At 32.3% G+C, this 25,687-nt stretch overlaps 1 protein-coding gene across 2 annotated transcripts in view; it reads right to left on the bottom strand.

Moving 5' to 3' along the window:
• Window positions 1-6,398: 6,398 nt before the first annotated feature.
• trus (programmed cell death 2 like trus) overlaps window positions 6,399-25,687 on the bottom strand; it is an 81,579-nt gene continuing 62,290 nt past the window's right edge. For both annotated transcript variants that reach the window (XM_072534333.1, XM_072534332.1), the window contains one exon: window positions 6,399-13,302. In XM_072534333.1, the coding sequence (XP_072390434.1) occupies window positions 13,041-13,302 (262 nt within the window). In that variant the 3' untranslated portion in view covers window positions 6,399-13,040. The remainder of the gene's footprint in view (window positions 13,303-25,687) is intronic.

The following is a 25,687-nucleotide window of genomic DNA, read 5'->3' as shown; positions in this document are numbered from 1 at the left end:
GAACATGTTCGATAATGGAAAAGAAAAAAGGAATTTTATTATAGATGTATTGCAAGGCATGATAATGGCTGATGAAACTTAGCAAAATGTAGCTACAACTACTATACTATAAAAAAAAACTATCAAGAACACTATGATTTTCCATTGTCGTCAACAGAAGAAGTTGAAAGCGAAGATATTTCTATTTCACCTCTTGCAAAATATAATACAGTAATAGGTAATATAGTAAGTAGGAATATCTGTTTCTTGGGGAGTTTATTACGTACGATGATGTTGTTATGACTGCTGGTACATTATCTGATGACAAAATTATCGATTTTGTAGCTCAGACAACCGATACCTTTATATCTTAAACAATGCTACAGATAAAAAACAACCGAATTATCTAAAGCAAAAAAAAATCTGACTTTTTATTATTTTAGGGATGTTTTGAAATAAAGTTTATTTATAATAAATAAAAATGTTTGTTACCTCTGTAATTTGTATTTTACCTCTCTAACTTAAAATTAGTAAGAATGAATCTCAACCTTTTTATGTCAAATCCAAATCCGCCTTGGCTCGGAAAAGTCGAAATCCTCTGTAAGTCTATAACTTGAATTTTTTGGCGTTTCCCTTGATGTTCTACTAACAGAGGTTCTACTGTAACTGAGTAATTTTAGTAGATAGTGCTTTACCTATTAGTAAGCCACTGCTTGAGCAATTTGTTCCATGCCTTCTTTTTCTTTTAAGCGCTTTGTAGCCTACTGCAATTTGCCAAAATAACAGCATTCACTGATGATATATTGCGATACACATTGCACATCTATGCTCCTGATTATGCAAAATTTTACTCAACCATCAATATCGTTTCCACACTATTCTATTTATTGCGCCAACTTATTTATTGTGCATTATGAAATTAACAACATTGACGCTTAAAATAAAGAGAAGTATAGAAAGAATGTAATATATAACATTTTTATTGGTTATGTGTCAACTACAGTTACCCTAAAGCTGACCTTAGATGTCAATACTATGACTGATATATTGAACAATAATCTTGCAAATTTATCTTAACGGTACAATATTGTTTAGTAGGCTGGTTGTATGAACGACATATTCTGCAATCAACATAGGAATTAAGTTGATAACTATTGCATTATTAAGGCGATTGTTGCACTGGCGTTGACATAGTGGTAAGAAGATGTACAGACCAGAGCCATAAACAACGCAATGGGGAAGTGACAATAAACCAAATGGTGTCCTCATTCTAAGCGATGAATTTAGAAGTATAATTCATCAAATAGACAGGAACTAGGTAGGCCTCGAAATACTTGGAACCATGGAGTCCGGGACGCCATGCGAATATGAGAAATGGAAGAAAACTACTGGCAAGAGAACTTATGAAGATTGAAGTGCGGGAAATGGGTTAGTAATAAATATAAAATTTTTATTACTAATGCAGTCTTCGAATCACCTTAGATCCGGATCTTTTAATAATATAATATCAATAATACCGTAATACCATAATACTTCGACTACCGGACTTACACGTCAGTGTAAAAATCGTTCTAGTAAACAGTCGAAATTGGTCCATACAGAAACATATGTTCCCTGCGCATAATGAGGATGTTCTATTATACTTTTCTCGCGCTAAACGAGAAGGATCTATAACGTTCGCAACTAAGCCAGCATTGTTTTTCACACATAACATTTATTTTGCAATATACTGACACTAATATTAATCGTCCAGGAGCAGCTAAGTTTTATGTTAGGTATAGACATGTTACGAGATTTCTTATAACTATTTCAATTATTACATCATTAATTGTATAACTATATTACATTTAAGACGGAGTGACCACTCAAATTGTTGGTCATAATGTTTCCTACAGTTCTTTTCTGTTCGTTTTTTGTACTTCCCTTATTTTTTCTGCATTTTCTTATTTTTTTCTGTATTTTTTGTATTTTTGTGATTGCTGACACGTATAGAGGTTCAGTTAAGTATATATGTTCAGTGAGGTTTATATGTACGGTTTTATAGCGTTTCTGTGATTTCGATAAAGATATTTTAATGAGCTTCAGCCAAGGGTGAGACTTTATCTGATACCGTACTACTAATTCATCGGTCGACTCACGGTATTCGTGAATTTTCAACTCAAATCATCTATAGATTTTATGCTACTATATTTGAAAACTTTTCCTGGTTAGAATGGGGCTCGAACTAAGTACCTATTTAAAGTCGTAGATCACCTTTCACTTTTATACTACTATATTTGAAAACTTTCTCTTTCTGGTATGTGAAGTGTGACTTTAAGCAATAGCCCACTACCATAAGTAAATAAATGTTTTATTTGGACTGTGATATAAGCTGTGTTCTCTTGCGATCCTGTTATATTTCCTGCCTATGTCGGTCTTGCTATTTTTATAAGAGAATCTTAATGAATATACCTTTCTGTATATACTTGGCGAACTGTAAGAGTGATATATTTCATAAATAGAGATTATATACCTACATATTTCATACAGTCAACAATATACAATAAACTACTATAAAAATTCGTGGTAAAGTTCATAAAAACTACTAGATTTTTTATATATTTTTTTATATATTAATTCTATAGCGTTTCAAAATGTCTGCAACGAAAATGTACACTAGTACGTTTCAACTGATTTTCAAACATAAAAGTATGACAAGAACTAGAAATAATCGGAAGGAAAATCTAAAAAGTGTAATAAATATACCAAAATTTGTTATTTTTAAATATCTATATAGTGTTACGCTAGCTACATGTCTATCGAACATTAGCACAGCGTTCAATGACCTTTTTACCTGTTACAATTTTGGCCGCAGTACTCCCCAACGGACAAAGAAATGGCCTACACAAAACTAGAGGATGGACATTTTTTTAACACTTACTGCGATCCAGTATTTCTTCTGGAATGTGTTTTGTTGTCTTGGAAATGATTTTTAAGCTACTCCATTTTCAACCTAGCCTTGTCAAGATAATTTTAAAGAAAAACGCACAATAAACTGCATGACCAACAAATATTTTATATGCGTTTACAAATATTCTATATGTTTATATATTTCTGAATACTATACTTAATTAATTGTAACTATTAATTATTATCTTCAAAATTGCATCCCTCATCCAGTTTTATTCCTTGTTCCTTTTTGTTGTAAGCACTTGTTTACTTTGGCTCCAACGTTGTTATCTTTTAATCTAGATGAACATTGAAATCTTTCTCCTTTAATATTGCCATTTGATCTCGTTTACTGCCGACTCATCTATCCCTAATATCCAAATAAAATTTTGCAAAAATATAAAACCATTTTGTCAAGGTATTGTTGTAAAAGTTAGGCAACACGTAGGGCAATGTATAACAAGTTGCGTTTGGTCACAATGAAGTTAGATATTAACAATATTCGAATTGTCAATATTTTTTATGTTTTATTGTATAAAAAAACAATACAGTTGGTAAAATGTAATCAGTTGAGCAAAAAGTAGCAATAATAAAGATGCTTTATTCATGCAATGGTTTCGCGATGATTCAAGTGCACGCACTGTCAATTCTGTATTTAATGTAAGATATTCCAACATACCAATTTCACGTAATTCAACAATTCATCATCATCATCATCATCCAGCCTTGATTTATCACGTCCACTGCTGGACATATGCCTCCCTTAAACTCCTCGATTCTTTGGAATTCAAAAGATTTTAAAAAAGTTTGGAAATACTGAGACCGTGATTTCTTATTTTACCTGCACAAACCATATTGTTGAGGTACCAATAAATTTAGAAAATCAAAACGAAGTTCTTGAATCATTCAAAAACTTGCAGAAGTATCTCAGATGAAGAAAAAATTTTGTTCAAATCGACGGGTTAAGGCCGCACAATAGCCGAGAGGTTAAGGAATTACTTAAAAACAGTTTTAATAATAGTTTGATTGGACCTATCTGTATAGATATATCTCAGATATTGAAGCAATAATAATATGAATTAATACAGAGTGTGCAAAAATAACGCCACGCGTTCTGGCTAATGTTAGATGAGGATTTGATAATCGATTGGGACCTCTGATTGGGACACTGCTTAGTACAAAATGACGGATTGCTTGAACATTTGTTATAGTTTTATCAAAGTATAATTTTTTAATAACAACAAAAAGCATTCCTGATTTATTTTTAAAATATTTAACAGTACCTTTTAATGAATAGTATATGTGAAAGTTTTTACGCTGTATGGGTACTAGTTAATCTTGTTTTAAAATAACAACTAGTAGTATCTAAAACATAATTTTCATATTTGTAACATATTTTGTACATATTTCAATTAAAAATTTGAATCATAATAATTTTTCTAAAAAGATTCATTTATTAAAAGTTAAAATAATATTATTTTCTTTAAAAAATTTTATAAAACGCAAAAATTTAATCCTATTCTACGACCACGCGGCATCTAAATACATATAAAAATATACATATAAAAATATCTAAAGTTGCATTTATTGCCCCACTCTTTCATATTTTAGAAACAATAATAGAGCTGACATGACCGCTCCTTAGTGGTACCACGTGCGTTCCACCCTGTCCCACCTTTGCCGACTTTCAAAAATAACAGTGAACAATTCTTCTACAGTGTGTAAAAGCCAAATGGAATAAATTCATTATTTAGGTTACTGTACATATTTATAAAAAATCCCAAAACACGTCAAATTTAAATTGTAACTTGACATTCTTTAACGTGAAAATGCAACCCCTACCTTCAACCCCCTTAGAATGACAGGTACAACCTCCAATTTTTAAAATAGGAAGTATAGGCTTGTGATATATCGTTTGAAAGGTCTTTTCATTCTCCATTCAAAAATGTTGTCGCTTTCAAGTTTATTAAGATTAATTAAGATAAAATAAATTAAAATCATGTGGTTACCGAAATTCGCTAAAATATACTCAAAACTTATTTCCCGTTTAGGTCTTGATAATGAGAAAGTGAACAAAAACCATAGCAATGTGGTTTTTAGATGGTAACCATTAAAAAACTTTAAAGAATTTCCGTGGCAACGTTATTTTAACACGCATTAGTAAATTGTTTTATTTAAGTTGTCAGTATTTTAATTTAAGTAAAAAGTTCGTTCAATTCAATTCTGAAAAATGGTTAGATTAACGGAAATGCATAAAATAACAGTTTTACAAATGATTGGTTACGGAGATAACACCCGAACACAACAGGAAGTAACTCGCCTATTTCATGAGAAATTTCCTAATTTACCGCCTATATCCCAAGGAACAATAAGTAAAATAGAGAAGCAGTTTTGCGAGTTTGGTCATGTAAGGCAGATAAAAAAAGCAGCTGCCAATGCACTGAGTGATGAACTCAAATTAGATGTGTTGCTTGAGTTTCAGGAAAATCCACATACATCGAGTAGACAGGCATCCACTACATTCAATGCTAGCCATACATCGATAGTAAACATATTAAAAGAAAATAAATTGCATCCCTATAAGATGATACCTACTCAGGAGCTCATGGAAGACGATTTTGATAGGAGAACTTTTTTTTGTGAGCAAATGATGGACATGTTGGACAATATTATCCAATTAGAAGACGTTATGTTTTCTGATGAGTGTACTTTTTCACTTAACGGTCATGCTAATCGGCAAAATTGCCGCTACTGGGCCATGGAAAATCCTCACTGGATGAGAGAAGAACACACTCAATACCCTCAAAAGGTTAATGTTTGGGCAGGGATTGTAGGAAACAATATCATTGGTCCCTTTTTCATTGAGGGCAACTTGAATGGTAACAATTATTTGGCACTACTTCAAAATGATGTCATTTCAACGTTGGCAAATTTATATCCACATTACCAACTTAATGTCCGGCAGTACCTCGATACAATATTTCCCAATCGGTGGATAGGGAGGCGAGGATCGATTGAATGGCCAGCGCGATCACCTGATCTTACATTATTATGATTTATATATCATTTAAATGACTTAAAAGAACGAATAACGCTTGCGATTAAGTCGATCACGCCTGTTATGTTAAATAATGTTAGAAGACAGTTTTATTTGAGATTAGGATGTTGCCAAGACGTTCGCGGTAAACATTTTGAACATCTACTTCATTAACATTCATAGTTCTTTTTCGTGTTCTACATTTTATTACGTTTTGCATTACAGTTTAGTTTTTGATTGTATTGTAGCGAATTTCGGTAACCACATGATTTTAATTTATTTTATCTTAATTAATCTTAATAAACTTGAAAGCGACAACATTTTTGAATGGAGAATGAAAAAACCTTTCAAACAATATATCACAAGCCTATACTTCCTATTTTAAAAATTGGGTGTTGTACCTGTCATTCTAAAGGGGATGACGTTAAAGAATGTCAAGTTATAATTTAAATTTGACGTGTTTCGGGATTTTTTATAAATATGTACAGTAACCTAAATAATGAATTTATTCCATTTGGCTTTTACACACTGTATAAGCGTCTATATTCTTTGGTTTTATGTTTAGAAATTATCATAAATTATTTTTTATTCTTCCTTTAAATAATCACAATGTATAGTTACAATTACGAATCACGGTCCCACTATTTTCAAACTTTTTAAAAATCCTTTTAATTGTTATATAACTTGGAATTGTTCTATTAGAATACATTGCGATAAATAAAGATCTGGCAGTGATCGCACTATTGACTGAATAAAATATGATTACTGATTTTTCCTCAACTGAGTACATTTCATTAACTTTATTGCTTTTTACAGAATAAATCGTAAAATAAAAATATTGATAATTCCATAATAATTTTTAATAAATAACATCATTGTGACCATATGCAACCCGTTATACACATAAGTGAATTACGTATGGCCTAACTTTGACAACAACACTGGTAAATGTATTTTTATTTGCAAAATTTTGAAATGTCGTTATATGTTTAATTTGTAGAACAACTTGAACATTTGTTTTCAATACAGTCTTCTTCAAATAAATTCTGATGAGTTTTGATGTAAAATTATAAGGGAAGCAGGAATTCAACAGTTTAGACTTTCCTATTGAGTTTCATATGACCGATTTGACGATTCACCACCCGGTATATTGCTTATAGTCTTAATAGAGTATAATACTAACAAAACAAACGGCAAATCAAAAAACAGACTTTTTGAAACGTACTGTAAACTACAAAAAAATTGTTACCCGAACTACGTTAAATTAAAAATTGCACATTATTTTCATATGGGGGCTAACATAGCAAATGATGCTGATATCAACTTAACATTCACATCCATTATCAAAATATATACAATCAATGCTTTTTGGTAATTGACAAATACAAAATAAAAATCATACACTATTCGTGTTGTAAAATTGTACGGAATTGACTGAAGCCCAAACCGGCACCAGAAAGGTTGCAGGTCATATTTTATTTCTTCAGTAGATTGATGAATAATGGATATATATATATATATATATATATATATATATATATATATATATATATATATATATAATATAAAATTAGTATTTCTTGGGTTTAGGTTCAATAAATTATATTACATGTGGAACTAGATTTTATTTTCCATAGAAATCAACGTTTCGGCAGGAAACCCTTGCCTTTGTCAAGATTCAAAACGTAAAACGGGACACTGACATTACTGAAGTGTCACTTCAAAAGTAGAAGATGGCAGAACTCGTGGCTGAAAGCCGCGTGGCAGTTTTCGTGCAATAGTTTCCAAAGCTACAATGGCCATTTGGATCGGCCACCTTCAAAAGAAGACGGCGCAATAAGAAGAAGCAAAAGACCTGCACAAACTTGTACAGGTACAAAAATTCTAGACTGGATGTAGGAACTAGGAAACAACAATGGGCAACAAACCCAATAAGCTTCAGCGTCGGTGATAACAGAGATCTTGGATCGAACGGACCCGGGGAAGAATATGGAAGCCGCCTGTATCCAGGGATAAAGGCAAAGTCGGATGAAAAAGTTGTAGGAAAAAATCAGTCTACTATAGACATTATAATAATAAATACTTTACAAGAATTTGAATTGCTTATGCAAGTATTACACCTGTCACAATAAAAGGTTCTTTCTCAACATTAATATATGTCTTTTAATAATTTTTGTAATTTTGAATAAAAGTTTTTTACAGCTTTTTGAACTGTGCATACACAACATTGATTGTGATATATTTTTTCTAGGTCAATGAGAAAATATAATCTTTTATTGGAGGGCATTTTCTCTTCGATTGTTTATGACTATTTTACTCTTTCATGCTTAGTAACTAAAAGTTTGTAGTAATAAAATAATTACTCTTTTCTCTGATAATGTTTAAATTTGAGTATATTCTATTTTTACGATTCATCTAGAATGAATTATAAACGAAAAAAAGCTTCTAATAGTAAAGAAAGATTTATTGTTCATTTCAAATAAAATAGCAAATGCTCGATGTTTTTTCTCTTTGTTACACTGGTTCACAGGGCAGTTTCTCTCTCTCTCTCTCTCTCTCTCTCTCTCTCTCTCTCTCTCTCTCTCTCTCTCTCTCTATATATATATATATATATATATATCTCACACACACACATACACACAACAAAACTTAGATAGCCTTAACTCTTATAGATTCTCCACATCCCTCATTATAAATATTGCAACTAGCCCCAGAGTCTAGGGAAGATGAGCAGAATCCAAGCTGCACTCGCAGCTTTCGTCATAAGACACTCTAGAAGTAATAGAGATAAACTGTCTGTGACTTCAAAGCCGTTTATATTTACACATGGAGTTATGTACCCGTGTAGTGGTGAGAAAGGAAATCGTAATGCAATCAGAACGCTCATTGGTTAACCTTTGCTTAAGTGTTCGACGGCATGTGAACGTGAAGCATTTTTGTTGTTTTGTTCTGTATAAAGTTTTAATTCACGTATTTCAAACTCCATTCATCTCCTTCGATTCGAACGAGAGTTTTTATAAACATTTAAATAACATCTCAGAATCTTCCAAGAAAAACACTTTAGTGTTTCTTCGAAAAAAATAAACAAAGTTTAAATGTTTATTTAAGAACTACGTCTCAAAAGCGTCGATTGGAATAAACAAAATTCAGTCATTTTGCCCCTCAAAAACCTTAATACCATAGAAGGGCTGCAAAACTTAATGAACAAAATAACGGAAACAAGTAGAGCATATGGACTGGATATAAACACCAGCAAACAAAAGCTAATGATCATCAGTAAGGAAAACATAACTGGAACAAATCTGTATGTGAACCAAATGAGAATTGAACGTGTCTCATAGTACAACTACTTGGGAACTACAATAAATAAGTCGCGGACAATACCCAAGAGATTAAATGTTGCATCGGAAAGGCAAAAAGTGCATTCTTGACTATGGGCTCTGTGTTCAAGAGCCGTGACCTCACCCTAAAAACAAAAATAAGGCTCCTTAAATGTTCCGTGTACTCAGTGCTTCTGTACGAAGTAGAAACGTGGACATTGAAGGCGGAAACTCTATCAAAACTTCAGGCTTTTGAGCTATGGTTATACAGAAGGGTTCTGAAGATACCATGAACAGACAAAGTCACTAATGAAGAAGTACTACGGAGGATGAACACAACCGCGGATTTGGTCAACATCATGAAGGGCCGTAAGCTTGGGACAAATAATGTGAAATCAAGGCAGATATGAACTACTCCAATGCATTTTGCAAGGTAAAAGGAAGGAAAAAGGGCCCCAGGACGAAGAAGAATATCCTGGCTTGCTAATTTGAGAGCATGGTATAGAAAGACCTCAACACAGCTACTTCGTATAGCAACCAACAAAGTTATCATATCCAGAATGATCGCCAATGATCGGAACGGACAGGCACCCTAAGAAGAACCACTTGTCAATCACCCGCTAGGTGGAAATCATAAGAGGGGAGATGTGTGAGAAATCGAGGGGAAATGTGTGCGGAGGCGTGAGCAGCTTGCAATCTTAATAGGAAACCACCATTTTTTATTGCGGATTCGGTATCCGCATTCAAACCGCGCCAAACACGATTATCCCCCTGACGGTTGGGGCGTGGGTAACTTTCGATTTTAATAGTGATCTACTATTTTTTATTACGGATTCGACATCAGGCCGATCAGGTGTGAGACCATGCAGTGTGGTTGCGACTACCTTTCTCGGAGGTCTGTCTGCATGTGCATGTGTTGATAGTAAATTCTCTATCCTTGGTAGGTTGGTTCAAAAGAAAATTATCAGTTCGAGTCATAGTAAGTTAAGGACCACTCCACATTGTCGCTCTCCGGTGACGTAAGAGTGTAAATGCCTGAAGAAAGCCCTTTTTTAGAAAATGAAGACGTCAAAGTGCTCTTCTCGCTCAGACTATCCAAACAGCCTGGAAAGCCACTCCGTTATTTTCGTCGGTTGGCAACAGTGAGTGAGTTCTGCTTATCTGGCCATACTTTGTCTCACTGACCATTGAAATGTAGGCGTGCAAGTAATTCTTCATGATATACACTGTCCAGTACTCGTCGGAGATATCTTCGTAATAATAATTACCTTCATTTCGGTGTGCATGTGTGGTTGACACCGGTGACATTTATTCATCGGAATTGGTATTTTATTTGAAATAAACAACACTTAAGTAGAAAAAGGTCCTAAAAGAGTTTTACAGTCTTAATAAAAAGATTATATGTATTGAACAGAAATGCTACTATCAAATATACTTTTAATGATAATCAATCTAATCGTCTAAAAAATTATAAAAATAAATTGATCCAGTTCGTCTAGAAAATACATGAATTTGTTTTGTTTTTTTTATTACATTGAAATATATCTATGGGCATTTTTAATTAAAATTTTAACAGTTATCTTTGCAGTTGTCTACCTTTATATCAATTAAATCATTGTGATTATACTGCTTGAAGTATCCAATCATTACCTTGATGTAATATGGTTAACACGACAATGAAGGATATAGCAAAAGTTCAACAGGATCGTGGACATTATTTTAGTAAAAAAAAATCCTTTCTAAAGGGTATATTTATTAAAAAAAAACCTTTCGGGCTAAATCACAGAACGTCTTCGGAATAAATATTCCATCTTCAGTGCTGCTACTAGATATACATGTGTAAAGCCAGTAAATACATGGGTGGAAACCCTTTAAATATTATTAAATTTTTTTTGTATTATATTGTTGCTGATAATTTTATAGGATATTAAAATTTTATGTAGATTCATTTTATAGATTCACAACTGTTGCTACGCATGGTTCGTTTAGAGACAACGTTTTCGGACCAATAACTCTCGTTGAATGTTAATCGAGATCTTTATGTATGCTTTATAGACTACAACAAGGCATTCGATAAGGTAAAACATGACCGACTTATAGAAGTACTCAAAAACAAGAATCTGGATGTGAGGGATGTAACATTGATATCAAATTTATACTACAGCCAACGATCAAATGTGAAAATTGGAAGAGAAGTGTCAGAAGAAGTGGAGATAAGGAGAGGGGTCAGGCAAGGTAGCATGCTGTCGCCGTTATTGTTTAATGCTTATTCTGAAGAAATCATACAAGAAGCTTTGGTAAACGAGACAGTCGGCATAAAAGTGAACGGAAGTTTAATTAACAACATTAGGAATGCCGACGATACAGTCATAATAGCCGACAACTTGGAAGACTTAGAAAGAATAATGAACAAAATATTAAGATATAGTGGAGAATACGGACTCTCTCAACATCAAAAAACCAAATTCATGAAAATTAGCAAGAACAACAATACAAACGAAATATTAACGGTAGGCGGCCAGCAGATTGAGAGAGTAAAAAGATATACTTACTTGGGAACGATAATCACAAAAAATAACGATTATACTGCAGAAATAAGAGTCAGAATTGAAAAAGCACGTGCCAACTTCGTGAAAATGAAAAAGATTTTATGCGGCAAAGATCTGACATTGGCCCTCAGAATAAGGCTAATTAAATGCTATGTACACAGTGTACTTTACTATGGAGCTGAATCATGGACATTAAACCGGAATACAATAAATCGACTTAACGCGTTTGAAATGTGGACATTTAGAAGATTGTTAAGGATCCATGGGTAGATAGAATCACAAATACAGAAGTGTTAAGGAGAATAGGCAGAGAGAGGGAAATGGAAAATACAATAAAAGAAAGGAAATTGCAATATCTCGGACATGTGATGAGAGGCGAAAGATACAACATCTTGAGACTCATAATTCAAGGAAAAGTAGAGGGTAGGAGAAGCGTAGGAAGAAGACGCGTTTCCTGGTTGAAGAGCCTGAGAGAGTGGTTTGGTTGTAGCTCAAGGCAATTCTTCAGAGCAGCTGCGAAGGTCAGAATAGCCATGATGATTGCCAACCTTCGTCGCGGAGATGGCACTAAAATGTTCAACAATCATGTAAGCTATTACCAATTTAACAAGATTTGAAGGGTTTTCATCCATGTATTTTTACAGCGGCCATCCCACTCTCGGAGTATGATGGTACGTGCGACAGTCAACTGCTCACAAGTAGGAGAGAGTGGTTTTAATTGGTAGGCAGGATAACAGGAAGGCATCCGTTTGCAGGACCTCCTTCTAGAGGGAAATGGGCTCGAATGGACTCATCTACCCTGAATTCGACACACGCCAGCAATCCCTAGCGATTTCCACCCTCAGAAAAGAAAAAAAAAAGTAGCAGCACTGAAGATGAAATATTTATTCCGAAAATGTTCTGTAATTTGGCCCGAATATCCTTGAAAAATCATATTCAATTCCACAACCATGTATGCTGAATGTATATACATAATTTGAAGTATACATAAAAAATTGAGGACCTTTGGAACCGTTTGCATGTCTTCAAGAGGTAACATATAAGATGTAACATGACCACGTTATCGTTTAATACAGTATGTGCCAAGAACCAACGGACTGACTATACAGGCAATGAGATATTTTTAAATTCCTCGTACTTTCTAGACGAACTATCTACTATAATAACTGTGTAGTTTGAAAGGAAAAGAATATTAATAGTTTCTGCAGTTTATAATAGTGTCTCATTCTAGTAAAGTTCACTTTGTAAAATCACAGTCTCAAGTCTAAAAGTAGTGTCAGAAGACCAGCAACTTTTTCGGCAAGTGTATACCAGAACAGTTCCGAATTCCAGTCTGGCGATCTGCTTGGGATCGGTTATTAGTTTTAGTTTGGAAATAATTGTTGGAATAACTTGAAATTCGAAGACGAGATCTCCTTGACAGTATTGGCACTTCTTGGGCGCTTCTTGGAGGGGATAGATAAGTAGCGGGACAGATTCTCTGCTGTACCTAAAAAAAGAATAAATTTTAATCAGTTTAGTTGAATCTAGAGATGTGTAGTTCACCAATCGAAATAGTTCAAATAAACGATTCTTTCGACTGAACTAATTGAACTAGTTCATTAATTTTCATAGAACTAATTCACTGCGAACGATTTGCATTATAAATTGTGTCTCAACTTCTACAGAAGAAATAAGGAATGAATGAGATCATATATTTATTATTTTGTGATGGGATGGACTGATTAGTTTAAAAAAAGAAATGACGATTAGCCTCAGATAACAGATAATAATTAAAAAAAACGAGGTTAATCTTTGTAAGTGGGTATATTTTATAAAAAACCCTTAAAAGGGCTACATTAAAAACACGAACGTTTTAGGAACAACAGTTCTATCATCAGGTTAAAAAATACAGGTTACCATGCCTGAGCCACCAAAATATTAGGGTAAAAAACCCTTTAAAATATATAAAGTTACCAAAGATTGTACATGATATTGTTAATATTATTTGATGTTTAATATTTTAATTAAATTTTACTTCAGGTATAAGTTTGAAGAGGTTTACTCTCCGGACACTGGAACTCACTTAAAGCATGGGTGTATGTTACCTGAAGTAAAATTTAATTAAAATATTAAACATCAAATAATATTAACAATATCATGTACAATATTTGGTAACATTACGTATTTTAAAGGGTTTTTACCCTAATATTTTGGTGGCTCAGGCATGGTAACCTATATTTTTTAACCTGATGATGGAACTGTTGTTCCGAAAACGTTCGTGTTTTTAATGAAGCCCTTTTAAGGGTTTTTTTATAAAATATACCCACTTACAAAGATTAACCTCTTTTTGTGATACGTGGTATACAGCCAGCTGCAGGAATTATTTTCCTTGTGGATTTAGATAATAATTCTTATGAATGTGACAATAACATAAACAGTCTTATATTAATGTCATAATGGTTCGGATCTTATGCCCATGCATTGGCTTGGACGTTGCCATGCTGTGTTGTTTCTCGTATTGTAATTTTGAAAAAAAATTTTTAGTTGTGGTTATAATGATTGATGCATTTACATAAAATATAATTTTATGTAAAAGTGAGAATGAAAATGTGTTATTTAATGTTCCTAGAAAATTCACTGATTTTTTTTGTAAAGGCTCTTTTAGAAATAACCTAATTATAGATATCTATGAGTTTAAATATACGTAAATATAAAAATAAATCAGATGTGAACCTTATTTATTTTTAAAACAGTTAATAAAAAACAAATCTTAATAATTTTTTGCAAATATAAAAAATGTTATTTGCAAAACATTTCAGAAATAAATTTAAAACATTTAAACCTAAACATGTGATCGAAAGAAATGGTTCCGAATCCGAACTACTTCTACGGTAGTGAAACAGTGAAAGCAGAGAACAACCCAACACAGAGAAGCGACAGTCCTTTGAAGTTACGTGGCCAAGCCGCCAATGACAGCTAACAACCAGAAAATTAATAGTCAGTGGGCATATCACACAATATAAATTCTTAAGAGCGTAGGCGCAAAATTTCGGGCCAATGTTTTTTAAATGCATTCATTTTTTCCGAATCCTGAAAAAACTAATAAGTATTTTTGAAAAATTTAAACGCAGAGTGAAAGACTACATTATTACTGAGGGCCGAAAGTCCCTGAAAACTTCTATAATGTTTATTTTAATAAGTTACAGGGGTGAAAAAAAAAGAGGGTATTCTAGGGTGAAAGCATGAAAGACTGACTGACAGTGACAACCGATAACCGAAGAAAACGGGCGGCCGGCGCCGAGCTTGTGTGATGATAAGACGAGACATCTGGCAACCAGTTATGTTAGTATTGGATTTCGATTTCGGTCCTACAAATAGTTCTTTCGCGAACTAGTTCACTGAACTAATTCATTTTTGTGAAATAGTTCTCTTGGACTAGTTCGTCTAAAAGAACTAATAAGCACACCTCTATATATACTACCGACTGTATGTATCTTTATTTTGGTAACTGTGTGTTACGGTACAACCGGTATAGTCACTTATTTTTGGGCGGTCCTGTCTGAAGATATTATTTCAATGACCACTTTGCAAACTTCTGCGATAATAAGAAAATCCGTTGGCCCTACTGACCAAATAAATTACTGACCAGTAATTTATCTAGGTAGTTTTTAACCAATATAAATATATACCTCAATTTTAAAATGTAGTCATTTTTCGTCTACTGCTGAAAAAGAAGTAACATTTGTACCCCTCCCGTTGTTTGTCGAATGAGCTCTTCTAAAATTGGGAAAGATATGTGTTATAGTCATCTTTCTGAACATTATGCTTGCTATAATACAGGGTTTTAATTTCGATTGGTGGCCTACAAATGGCCACCAACAATTTTAATTTCGACCGGTGTTCTACAAAATGCCACCAATAATTTTAATTTTGACCAATGCTTCACGAGTAATTTTATCACAAGAACAACATTATAGTTTACTGGGATAAACGACATTTTTCACAACGCGGTTATGACGTGTGCTCAACGCAAACTAAAATATTTTTTTTTTAATTTTAGGCCATATTTAGCCATACGGCTCACACTCCCTCTAAGGGAAAAATTCACTCATCCCAGATACCTACGGTATCAAAGAGATTGAGCTCTGGTGAGACTCTTTCCGTATTATCGAGCTCTAGGTGACTTGTTATGTTGGAGTATCTCCCAAAAATTTTCGTACACATCTGGACGTCGCGAGGAGTACAGCTTTCTGCATGGACTTATAAATGGACTTATTTAGACACAGGTGTTTTGTGTTCGCTAGGAGATTTTTGGGAATAACACAAGTAGTAGATTGAATAATAAGTCCTGTCAGGGTACTTTCCATTCTCCATTGTCTCCTGATTTTGTATTTCTAGATCTCTATACTTGGCGATCTTTTCGTTGTATTTAACACGCAAATTATTGATGTTAGGTATCGCCACATCAATAAGTGTTGTTGTTGTTGTTTTTGATATAAGCCATTATTATTATTATCAACCATTATGAAATAAAATATAATTCTAATCTAATTTTGCTACTACCTAGGTACTGTTCTTTCCAGTCACATGGTGATTTCGGATCAAAATTAAATGTAATTAATAAAATTACATTTCTATTAGAGTTTTGCCACAGTTACAGAATACGGCCTATAATAGAAGAATGTCATAAATGTGTCCCTTTAAAAAAAATACAGCGCAAACCTACATTCCTTATAGGCGAAGTGATAAAGCAGTAAAAACCCAAAACCTACCAAATTTATGCAGTTGGATGGATCTCAATGAAACTTTTTGCATTGGATTCGAAAGCGTGACGGAAATCAGTTTAATATTACTACTTCGGGGTTTTTGGGGTCACTGAATACAAATATCGTGACGGCGATGGACTCCTAGGCACCTGGTACCTAGGATGGAACCCGTCTCTTGGTGTTTTATGGAAATTCGATACAAAATCAGTGCAAACTCGTTACTCGGGGGTTTTTGGTTTCACTGAATACGAATATCATCTCAGCGATGGTCTCCAAGGCACCTAAGGCCCAGGACGACCTGATTTTGTATCGAGTTTCCCTAAAAATCTACAGACGAGGCCCGTCCTGGGCACCAGGTGCATCGGAGACCGTCATCCTTATGATAATAGTGTTCAGAAACCCCAAAAACTATTGTTCTGCGACCCTAAAACCCAACAAATAAGGAGTTTGTACTGATTTTGTATCGAATTTCTACAAAACTTCAGTAATTTGGTTCCGTTCTGGGTACCAGGTGCCTAGAAGACTATCCCCGACATGATATTTGTATTTAGCAATCCCAAAAATCCCTAAGTAACGAGTTTGACTTATGTATCGAATTTCCATAAAACTTCAGAAGATGTGGTCCATATTGCGGATCAGGTGCCTCGGAGACCATCGCCGTTATAATATTTGTGTTCAGTGATCCCAAAATTCTTCAAGTAGTAATATTGAACTCATTTTCGTCAATTACTTCCGAATTACACATTTATCATTTTTTATCACTTCGACATGCACTTTCCTTGTTTAATAATGCAATTTTCATTTCCACATCATCATTTTTGTTCACAAAATTTCCTGACACCTTTACGAATCGAATGAAAGAAGTTTTATTGAGATCCATACAACTGCAAAAATTTGGTAGGTTTATAACTTCATTGCCTCGCCTATTAATGAGTGTAATTGTCTAAATAAAAATCAGATTTATTTGCAATAGTGGCAACATTGCATGTACTCGTATTCCATAAAGTTGAAAATTCACCAAACAACAATAACCAGATGGAAAAAAAGTGTTAGTTAAACATGTTAACTGAATGGGAATGATTTCCCGCAAAGTTCAAGTGTATAGTGTAAAATACGGCTTTTAAAATCCTAGGTAAAAAATATGGTCGAACCATTTCTTAAGTGGCTCTTGAAACACATGTTATCAAGCCCGATGGGTATCTCATAAAGACATCCTAAAATCATGCCCTCTCTGATTACACAATAGACGTAAAAGATGACGGTATAATTAAAATAGATAAATTATATTAATGGGTATAGCTTCTTCTTTAAAGAAAGACTACATAAAAAATGGGTGTAAAAATTTTATTTTTATTTATCTGCAATAAAATTTGTAAATATAAATATAAAGAAACAGGGTTTTCTGCAGTAATGTGAAAGTCAATTATCATATATTGTAACTAGAAAGTAGAAACTTGTAACAAAATTTCACGAAAACGAAAATGATTATAGTTTCAAAATATGTTATAATATATAGATATCTTTAAACCGTTTCCAAAATTAATTCTTAATAACTGTAATGTACCTACCTACTCACATGTAAGATAATTAAAGTATCTATGTATTTCTATATAGTTTTTAGTCACCTGGTATATGTTATTTACAATTATGAAAAGTTCTCATGTATAATCACTAATAATTATTTGCTGTTAGAAATCAGAATCAATACTCTTCATAAATATTTTCCTATTTAGAATAAATAAGTTTCGCTAGTTTATTCACCTAATACTTCGTATCTATGGAATAATAATAATTTATTTCTCTTATTTCTTTGTTCGATAAGCTATCCGTATTTGCTATTTTAATATTAATATTTGAGTCCAATCTCTTGTACTCAAATCCATCCAGAAACATCGTTAAATAATTGTAGATAACAGAACTTATATATTCATAGTTTTAAGAAATAACAAGCAGAGTGTAATTTTCATCCTCTAATATAATAAATTTATACATGTCAATATATTCTGTTTAATTCCAAAACAAAGAGTTAGTCCGGAGAAGAAATAAACGCATAGTATTCCATAACAAAATTTGGTGTCAGAACGTGGGATATTAGTAGCAGAGTTCCTCTGATTGCTGATAGAAGGAGAGCTGAGGAATTTTTGAATTGACTTGTTTCCTTCGAGGAATCATTCAAAAAAAAACTGTCAGTGTGGAAAAATCGCCACTACAACTAATTACATTGGGGTCCAGTACATCCAGTTCGAAATCCAGTTCCAGTCATAACCCAATTGTAGTTCCATCGGAAGTAGAGGTGAACCCGTGGAATAATAGACTATGCGACCAACAACAATATTCTACTTGTAAGTACATTCTATCTTAAATTCTGTCTCATATTTTAAAAATCTTGTAAACGTATGTCTACTTTATATCCTGATATAAGTAACTTATTTGACGAACAAATACCTTCTCCCGACTCAAATTCTCTTTCAAATTCTTCTACTTCTAATTCAAATAAAATGTCAGTATCAATTGAAATAGCTGAAAAACTTCTCATTCGATTTGATGGTACAAAATCAAAATTATACGAATTCATAGACAATTGTGATAAAGCATACAATTTAGTAAATCCGCAATCCAAACCCATCTTATTAGCCATTATAGAAACTAAATTAACCGATAAAGCTAGGGCCATAACTAGAAACAGAACATTTGACGAATGGAAAGATTTAAAAGACTTCTTATTAGATGCTTATTCTGAACGCCGAACTGAAGGTCAGTGGCAATTGGAATTACATTCCTTACGTCAGATGCCCAGTGAAAATGTAATGTCATTTGCAAATAAAGTTGAAAATTGCTATATAAAATTAATAAATACACTTGATCCAGACTTATCTCCAGATGCAAGAAATGCATGTACTAAACTCTTAAAAACTCAAGCACTAAATGTCTTTATTAGAGGATTAAACAAAGACCTCTCTATTTTAATCAAAGCCCGAAATCCAGATTCCTTAGAAAGAGCTGTTGCTATAGCAATTGCCGAAGAACAAGAACAGTTATCAAGACAAGAAATTTTCAGACCATTCTGTAATATTTGCAAACGAAATAACCATTCCTCAAATAACTGTCGATATAAAAACAATTCAGATAGAAATGTTAGACATCTTCAAAATTCTAGTTTTCAAAACCCAAAATATCCTAATTCAAATCTTCAAAGGTCAAATTCTCAAAATCAAAATTATAAACCTTCAAATTCAAATTCCAATTCTGATTTTCCTCCAAACTTAAGAAAAGAAAATACCAACACTTCCCAACGTTTTTGCAGATACTGCAAAAAACCAGGTCACGTTATAGAAGAATGTAGAAAACGCGAATTTAACAATAAAAACAAAAATCCAACAAATTCTTTAAACTTCCAGAATCCTCGACAACCAACGGTCGATTCTCGAGGAGTTCGTTCAGTTCAGGCCGTATCACAACCATCAACTTCTCAGTCACTTCCTATGTAGATTTACCCTTAGTAAATAATTCTAATCCATCCTCTTGCAAGTTTCTAATCGATACAGGCGCAGATATTTCTTTAATTAAATATTCAAAAATACTAAACATTCCAAAAATTTATTCTAAGTCTATTACTCTACGAGGCATTGATAAAAATGTCTTAAATCCAAATAAAACTATATGTAGTTGTAACGTAAATTTCAAGATAAAAGATTTTGTCCAAACTCATGTTTTCTATGTCGTAGAAGACGATTTTCCTCTTCATTTCGACGGTATATTAGGTAGCGATTTTTTTGAAATAAATAAATGCCAAATTGATTATAAAGAAAATAAATTAAACTTTAAAAATTGTTCTATTTCAATCGAATATATAAAATCTCCATTAAACAATGACAATGACGAATTTCTGAGAGATCAAAATATCGAGACAAGTTCTAATATCGATGAAATATTTCCTTATGATGCTAAATCCATAGAGGATCATTCTTATTTAGAAACCAATGATATCCAAATAACCTTAAGTAGTGAAGAACTACTATCCAATCCAATTCAATCTAAATCTAAATCTAAATCCAAAGAAAATTCAAGTCCAAAATGTGTAAAATCCACTGAGATATGCACAAATAAAACTTGTAACTCTTCACGAAATCATAAATCAAAATCCTGTTCAGAAGAAAAATCCTGTTCAGACGATCTTATACTAAATCAAAACTCTAATTCTAACTCAAGAAGTAATAAAACTATTCTATCCGCAAGAACTGAAACAATTGTTCAAATTAAAGTAATAAATAATGAATTAAGCGAAGGATTATGTCCCGAACGCGAAATCTTTAAAGGTGTATTTTTATGTCCTAGTGTTGTTAAAGTAAAAAATGATTTCTTTTTAACCTCAATCGTAAACACTACTGAAACGGATGTTGAATTAAACGATATTCAAGTAGCAATAGAAAAAATTCCAAATTTACAAAACAATGCAAATATACGAAAAATGTCTTCTTATAAAGATAATACGAATTCTAACAGAATTGCTAAATTAAAAAATGCCTTGAGAACAGATCATTTAAATAGTGAAGAAAAATCATCTTTAATTTCTATTTGCAAGGAGTACAATCATATCTTTTATCTGGAAGGAGATCAACTTACCAGTACAAATGCCATAACTTGCAAAATTCCTTTAAATTCTAATGTACCTATTAGCACTAAATCATACAGGTATCCTGAAGTACACAAACATGAAGTCGAAACTCAAATAAAAGGTATGCTAGATCAAGGTATTATCGAAGAATCAACTTCGCCATGGAATTCGCCCCTTTGGGTTGTGCCAAAAAAGGCCGATGCTTCAGCAAAGAAGAAATGGCGAATTGTTATAGACTATCGACGACTAAATGATATTACTATAGGAGATTCATTTCCACTTCCGAATATAGTCGATATATTAGACCAATTGGGTCATTCAAAATATTTTTCAACAATAGATTTAACATCAGGATTTCACCAGATCAAAATGGATCCTGAGGATTCTCCAAAGACTGCTTTCTCAACTCCGTCTGGACATTATCAATATTCACGAATGCCATTTGGATTAAAAAATGCTCCCAGTATTTTTCAAAGGCTAATGAATACTGTCCTCTCAGGAATACAAAATTACAGATGTTTTGTCTATCTCGACGATATAGTCATTCATGCCGATACATTAGAAAATCATAATAAAAGATTAAAAGAAGTATTCGAAAAATTGTCTACATTCAACTTAAAAATACAACCAGATAAGTGCGAATTTTTTCGTCGCGAAGTAATGTATTTAGGACATTTAATAACTGAATTTGGTGTCAAACCGGACGAAAAAAAGGTATGTGCTGTTACAGATTTTCCTATACCCAGAACACAAAAAGATATTAAGAGCTTTTTGGGTCTCACTGGTTATTATAGACGCTTTATAAAAAATTTCAGTGCTTTAACACAACCTTTAACAAAACTGCTGAGGAAAAATGTTGAATTTAATTGGACAAGCATTCAACAACAGTCATTTGAGAACCTGAAATCAATACTTTGTTCAGAACCAATACTTCAGTATCCAGATTTTACCAAACCCTTTGTCTTAACAACGGATGCTAGTAATTATGCAATAGGGTCCATACTTTCTCAAGGTAAAGTACCAGATGATTTACCTATTGCTTATGCTAGTCGTACCTTGAACAAAGCGGAATCAAACTATAGCACAACAGAAAAAGAATTACTTGCAATTGTATGGAGTGTTAAACACTTTAGACCATATTTGTACGGAAATAAATTTTTCATTTATACGGATCATAAACCACTCACATGGCTATTTAATGTAAAAGATCCCGGATCAAGACTCGTTAGGTGGAGATTAGCATTAGAAGAATATAGCTATGAAATTATTTATAAACCAGGTAAATTAAATCAAAATGCTGATTGTTTAAGTCGTCCTCCTTTAACCATATCTGAAACAAATATTTGCGAAGAAAACAAAAACCCGGCAACAATCACCTTACAAATAAACAAAATGAGTAAAGAAAATAATGACACTTATTCACAGTTCTTATCTAAATCCGAAACTATATTAATAACAAATGATAATATAAAAGAAACAAATGAAAAGATTACATCATTTTCACAAAATTTAGCATTGTTTGTTTCCGTAGATTTAAATTTTAATGAGATCGTTCAGAAACAAATAAATAAACAATTCAGTCATATAGAAAAATTGAAAGCCAAAAATCCAAGACTAAATGACATTATATATATTTCTGATCAAAATAAAAACTTTTATTACATATTTATAAAAAATAATTATTGGGACAATACCTCTTATGAAGATATATTTAATTCCCTAATAAAATTAAGAGACTGGTTATTAAACGATAAAATATTAAAAATTTGCCTACCCAGAATAACTTTTAGCTACGATAAATTAAGTTGGGGAAAAATTAGATCTATGATTAGATTTATTTTTAGAAAAACTGATATATCTATTATCATTTATCATGATATACTAACAAATCCTGAACCTGAGGAAATAACTACAATATTACAAGAGAATCACACTAGTCCTACGGCTGGACACTCTGGTTTTCATCGGACATACAATCGTATAAAAAAACATTTCAAATGGAATAATATGAAAAATGATATTAAAAACTTTATAAAAACCTGTGAATCTTGTCAGAAAAATAAACTCGTTAGAAAAAAATTCGTAAAGCCCATGGAGATAACAACAACAAGCTCAAATCCATTAGAAAAAATATTTTTAGATATAGTAGGTCCTTTACCTTTAACCGAGTCAGGTAATAAGTTCATATTAACATTACAAGATGACTTAACAAAATTTTCTCAAGCTTATGCAATTCCGAATCATGAAACCAAGACTATCGCTGAAAATCTGGTTCGTGGATTTATTTGCAAGTTTGGAAAACCCGATATAATAGTTACTGATCAAGGCCGAGATTTTACTTCCAAATTATTTTCTCAAATCGCCAAGCTTTTTAAAATCAGACATATAAATTGTACTGCTTATCATCCAGAATCAAATGCTGCATTAGAAAGGAGTCACGCTACTTTAGCAGACTACCTTAAACATTATATTAAAGCTGATCAATCCGATTGGGACGAATGGCTAGATTTTGCTATGTTTTCATATAATACAACTAATCATACTTCAACCAAATTCACACCATATGAACTAATATTTGGATATACACCTAATCTACCTAGCAGTATAATACGACCAGTAGAACTCAAATATACATATGAAGATTATTTAGATAATTTAACACTTAAGCTTAGAAAATCTCATGAGTTAGCAAAAACGAATCTATTAGAATCTAAAGTAGTCAGTAAAAAATATTATGACCAAAAGATTAATGACACCGTTTTCTTAGAAGGACAATTAGTATATCTCCAAAATGAGCAAACAAAGAAGGGTCAAACCAAAAAACTTACACAAAATTATAATGGACCTTATAAAATTCTAGAGATAAATTCTCCTGTCAATTGCACAATTTTAGTAAATAAAAAACCAATAAAAGTTCACATGAATAGATTGAAACATGCTTTTGTTTCAGGTATGCAATAATATGGCTGACAAATAGTGAACAAATTCACAAGAAATATACCAATACTCCTATCAACAAATCACCTGGAATCTATTACGAACACATAAAAAATGTTCAATTTATTGAAACTCATTGGAACATATTAAGTCATATTCCTTTACAACCTTTTACAGACAAATTAAATTTTGTAGATCTCACCTATCAAAAAACATTAAGACTGTGTCAAAACAAACCAGTTCTTATTGAATTACGATTATGCGATACTTCACTAAAACTCTTAGGACAAATCATACCTAGACTCTTTCAAGATGAACAAACTTTAAAAAACATAATTCTGCATGAACATTTTAGACCAAAACGCGCTCTATTTAATGCAATTGGATCTGTTTTCAGGACCTTATTCGGTACCTTAGACAGTGATGATGCTGAAAATTTCAATAATGCTATTAACAAAGCTGAAAGTAACGAAAATCATCTTCTTGATTTACTAAAACAACAAATTCATGTAGTAAAAGCCACGATTGCAAATTTTAATAACTCTATTACAAATCTAGACCGAAACAAAGTGATTTTTGATAAAAATTTTGAATCAATTACCAATTACACAGATAAAATGAATAATAAATATTTTAATTTAGATTTAAAACAAAAAATTGAAGAACATTTTACCTTACTAACTTTCTTTATAACAGAATTACAACAAGAATATTCTACTTTAATAAACGTTATTCTATTTGCAAGAAATAATAACCTTCATCCTTCTGTTATAACACCTGAGCAACTAATTCAAGAATTATCTAAAACGGTAACGCATTTACCTAGTACATCGACTTATCCATTTCCATTGACTATCGATTATGCTCATAAATATTTCGATATCATTTTACTTAAATATATATATTTTGATAACAAGATTTTAATTACGGTTAGTATACCTTTGGTTAGTAATACTCCTTATTCTCTTTTTAAACTAATATCTCTTCCTATAATTCATCCAACATTAAAGAGACTTACCTTTATTCTTCCATCTGTCAAATATCTTGTTCTTTCAGAAAATAGAAACATTTATGTTACTATTGATACATTAGAAGACTGTTATTCATTAGATGAAGAAAAACTTATTTGCAAAAATCCTGATGCTTTCCGATTTACACACACTAATCCAATTTGTGAAACTGAATTGTTAACTTCAATAACAAACATACCATCTAGTTGCGATACTCGTATAATTCAAACAGAATATGAAATTTGGCATAAATTAAACAAACCAAATTCTTGGATATATGTTTTACCCAAACCAACAGATTTAACTTTAAGCTGTCAGACTAGTACGCCAATATCTATTGTTCTTTCAAACACAGGTATTTTTTCTACTTCGAATAATTGCAAAACTTACACCGGATCAACTATTTTGATATCTGTCTCAAATCCAAAAGAAAGTAATTTTCAGTCTATCATTCCAGATTTATCCCTTCCAGAAGTCTGTTGTGATGATATTAAGATAAATAATGAATCCAAATTACACCTTGTTCCCTTACAATTAAATAATCTCGATCGAGATGCATTAAAT

Source organism: Diabrotica undecimpunctata, chromosome 6 (genome assembly GCF_040954645.1).
Source record: "Diabrotica undecimpunctata isolate CICGRU chromosome 6, icDiaUnde3, whole genome shotgun sequence".
NCBI lineage: Eukaryota > Metazoa > Arthropoda > Insecta > Coleoptera > Chrysomelidae > Diabrotica > Diabrotica undecimpunctata.
Note: the sequence above shows the minus strand (reverse complement) of the source record. Positions and strands in the feature narration are given on the sequence as shown.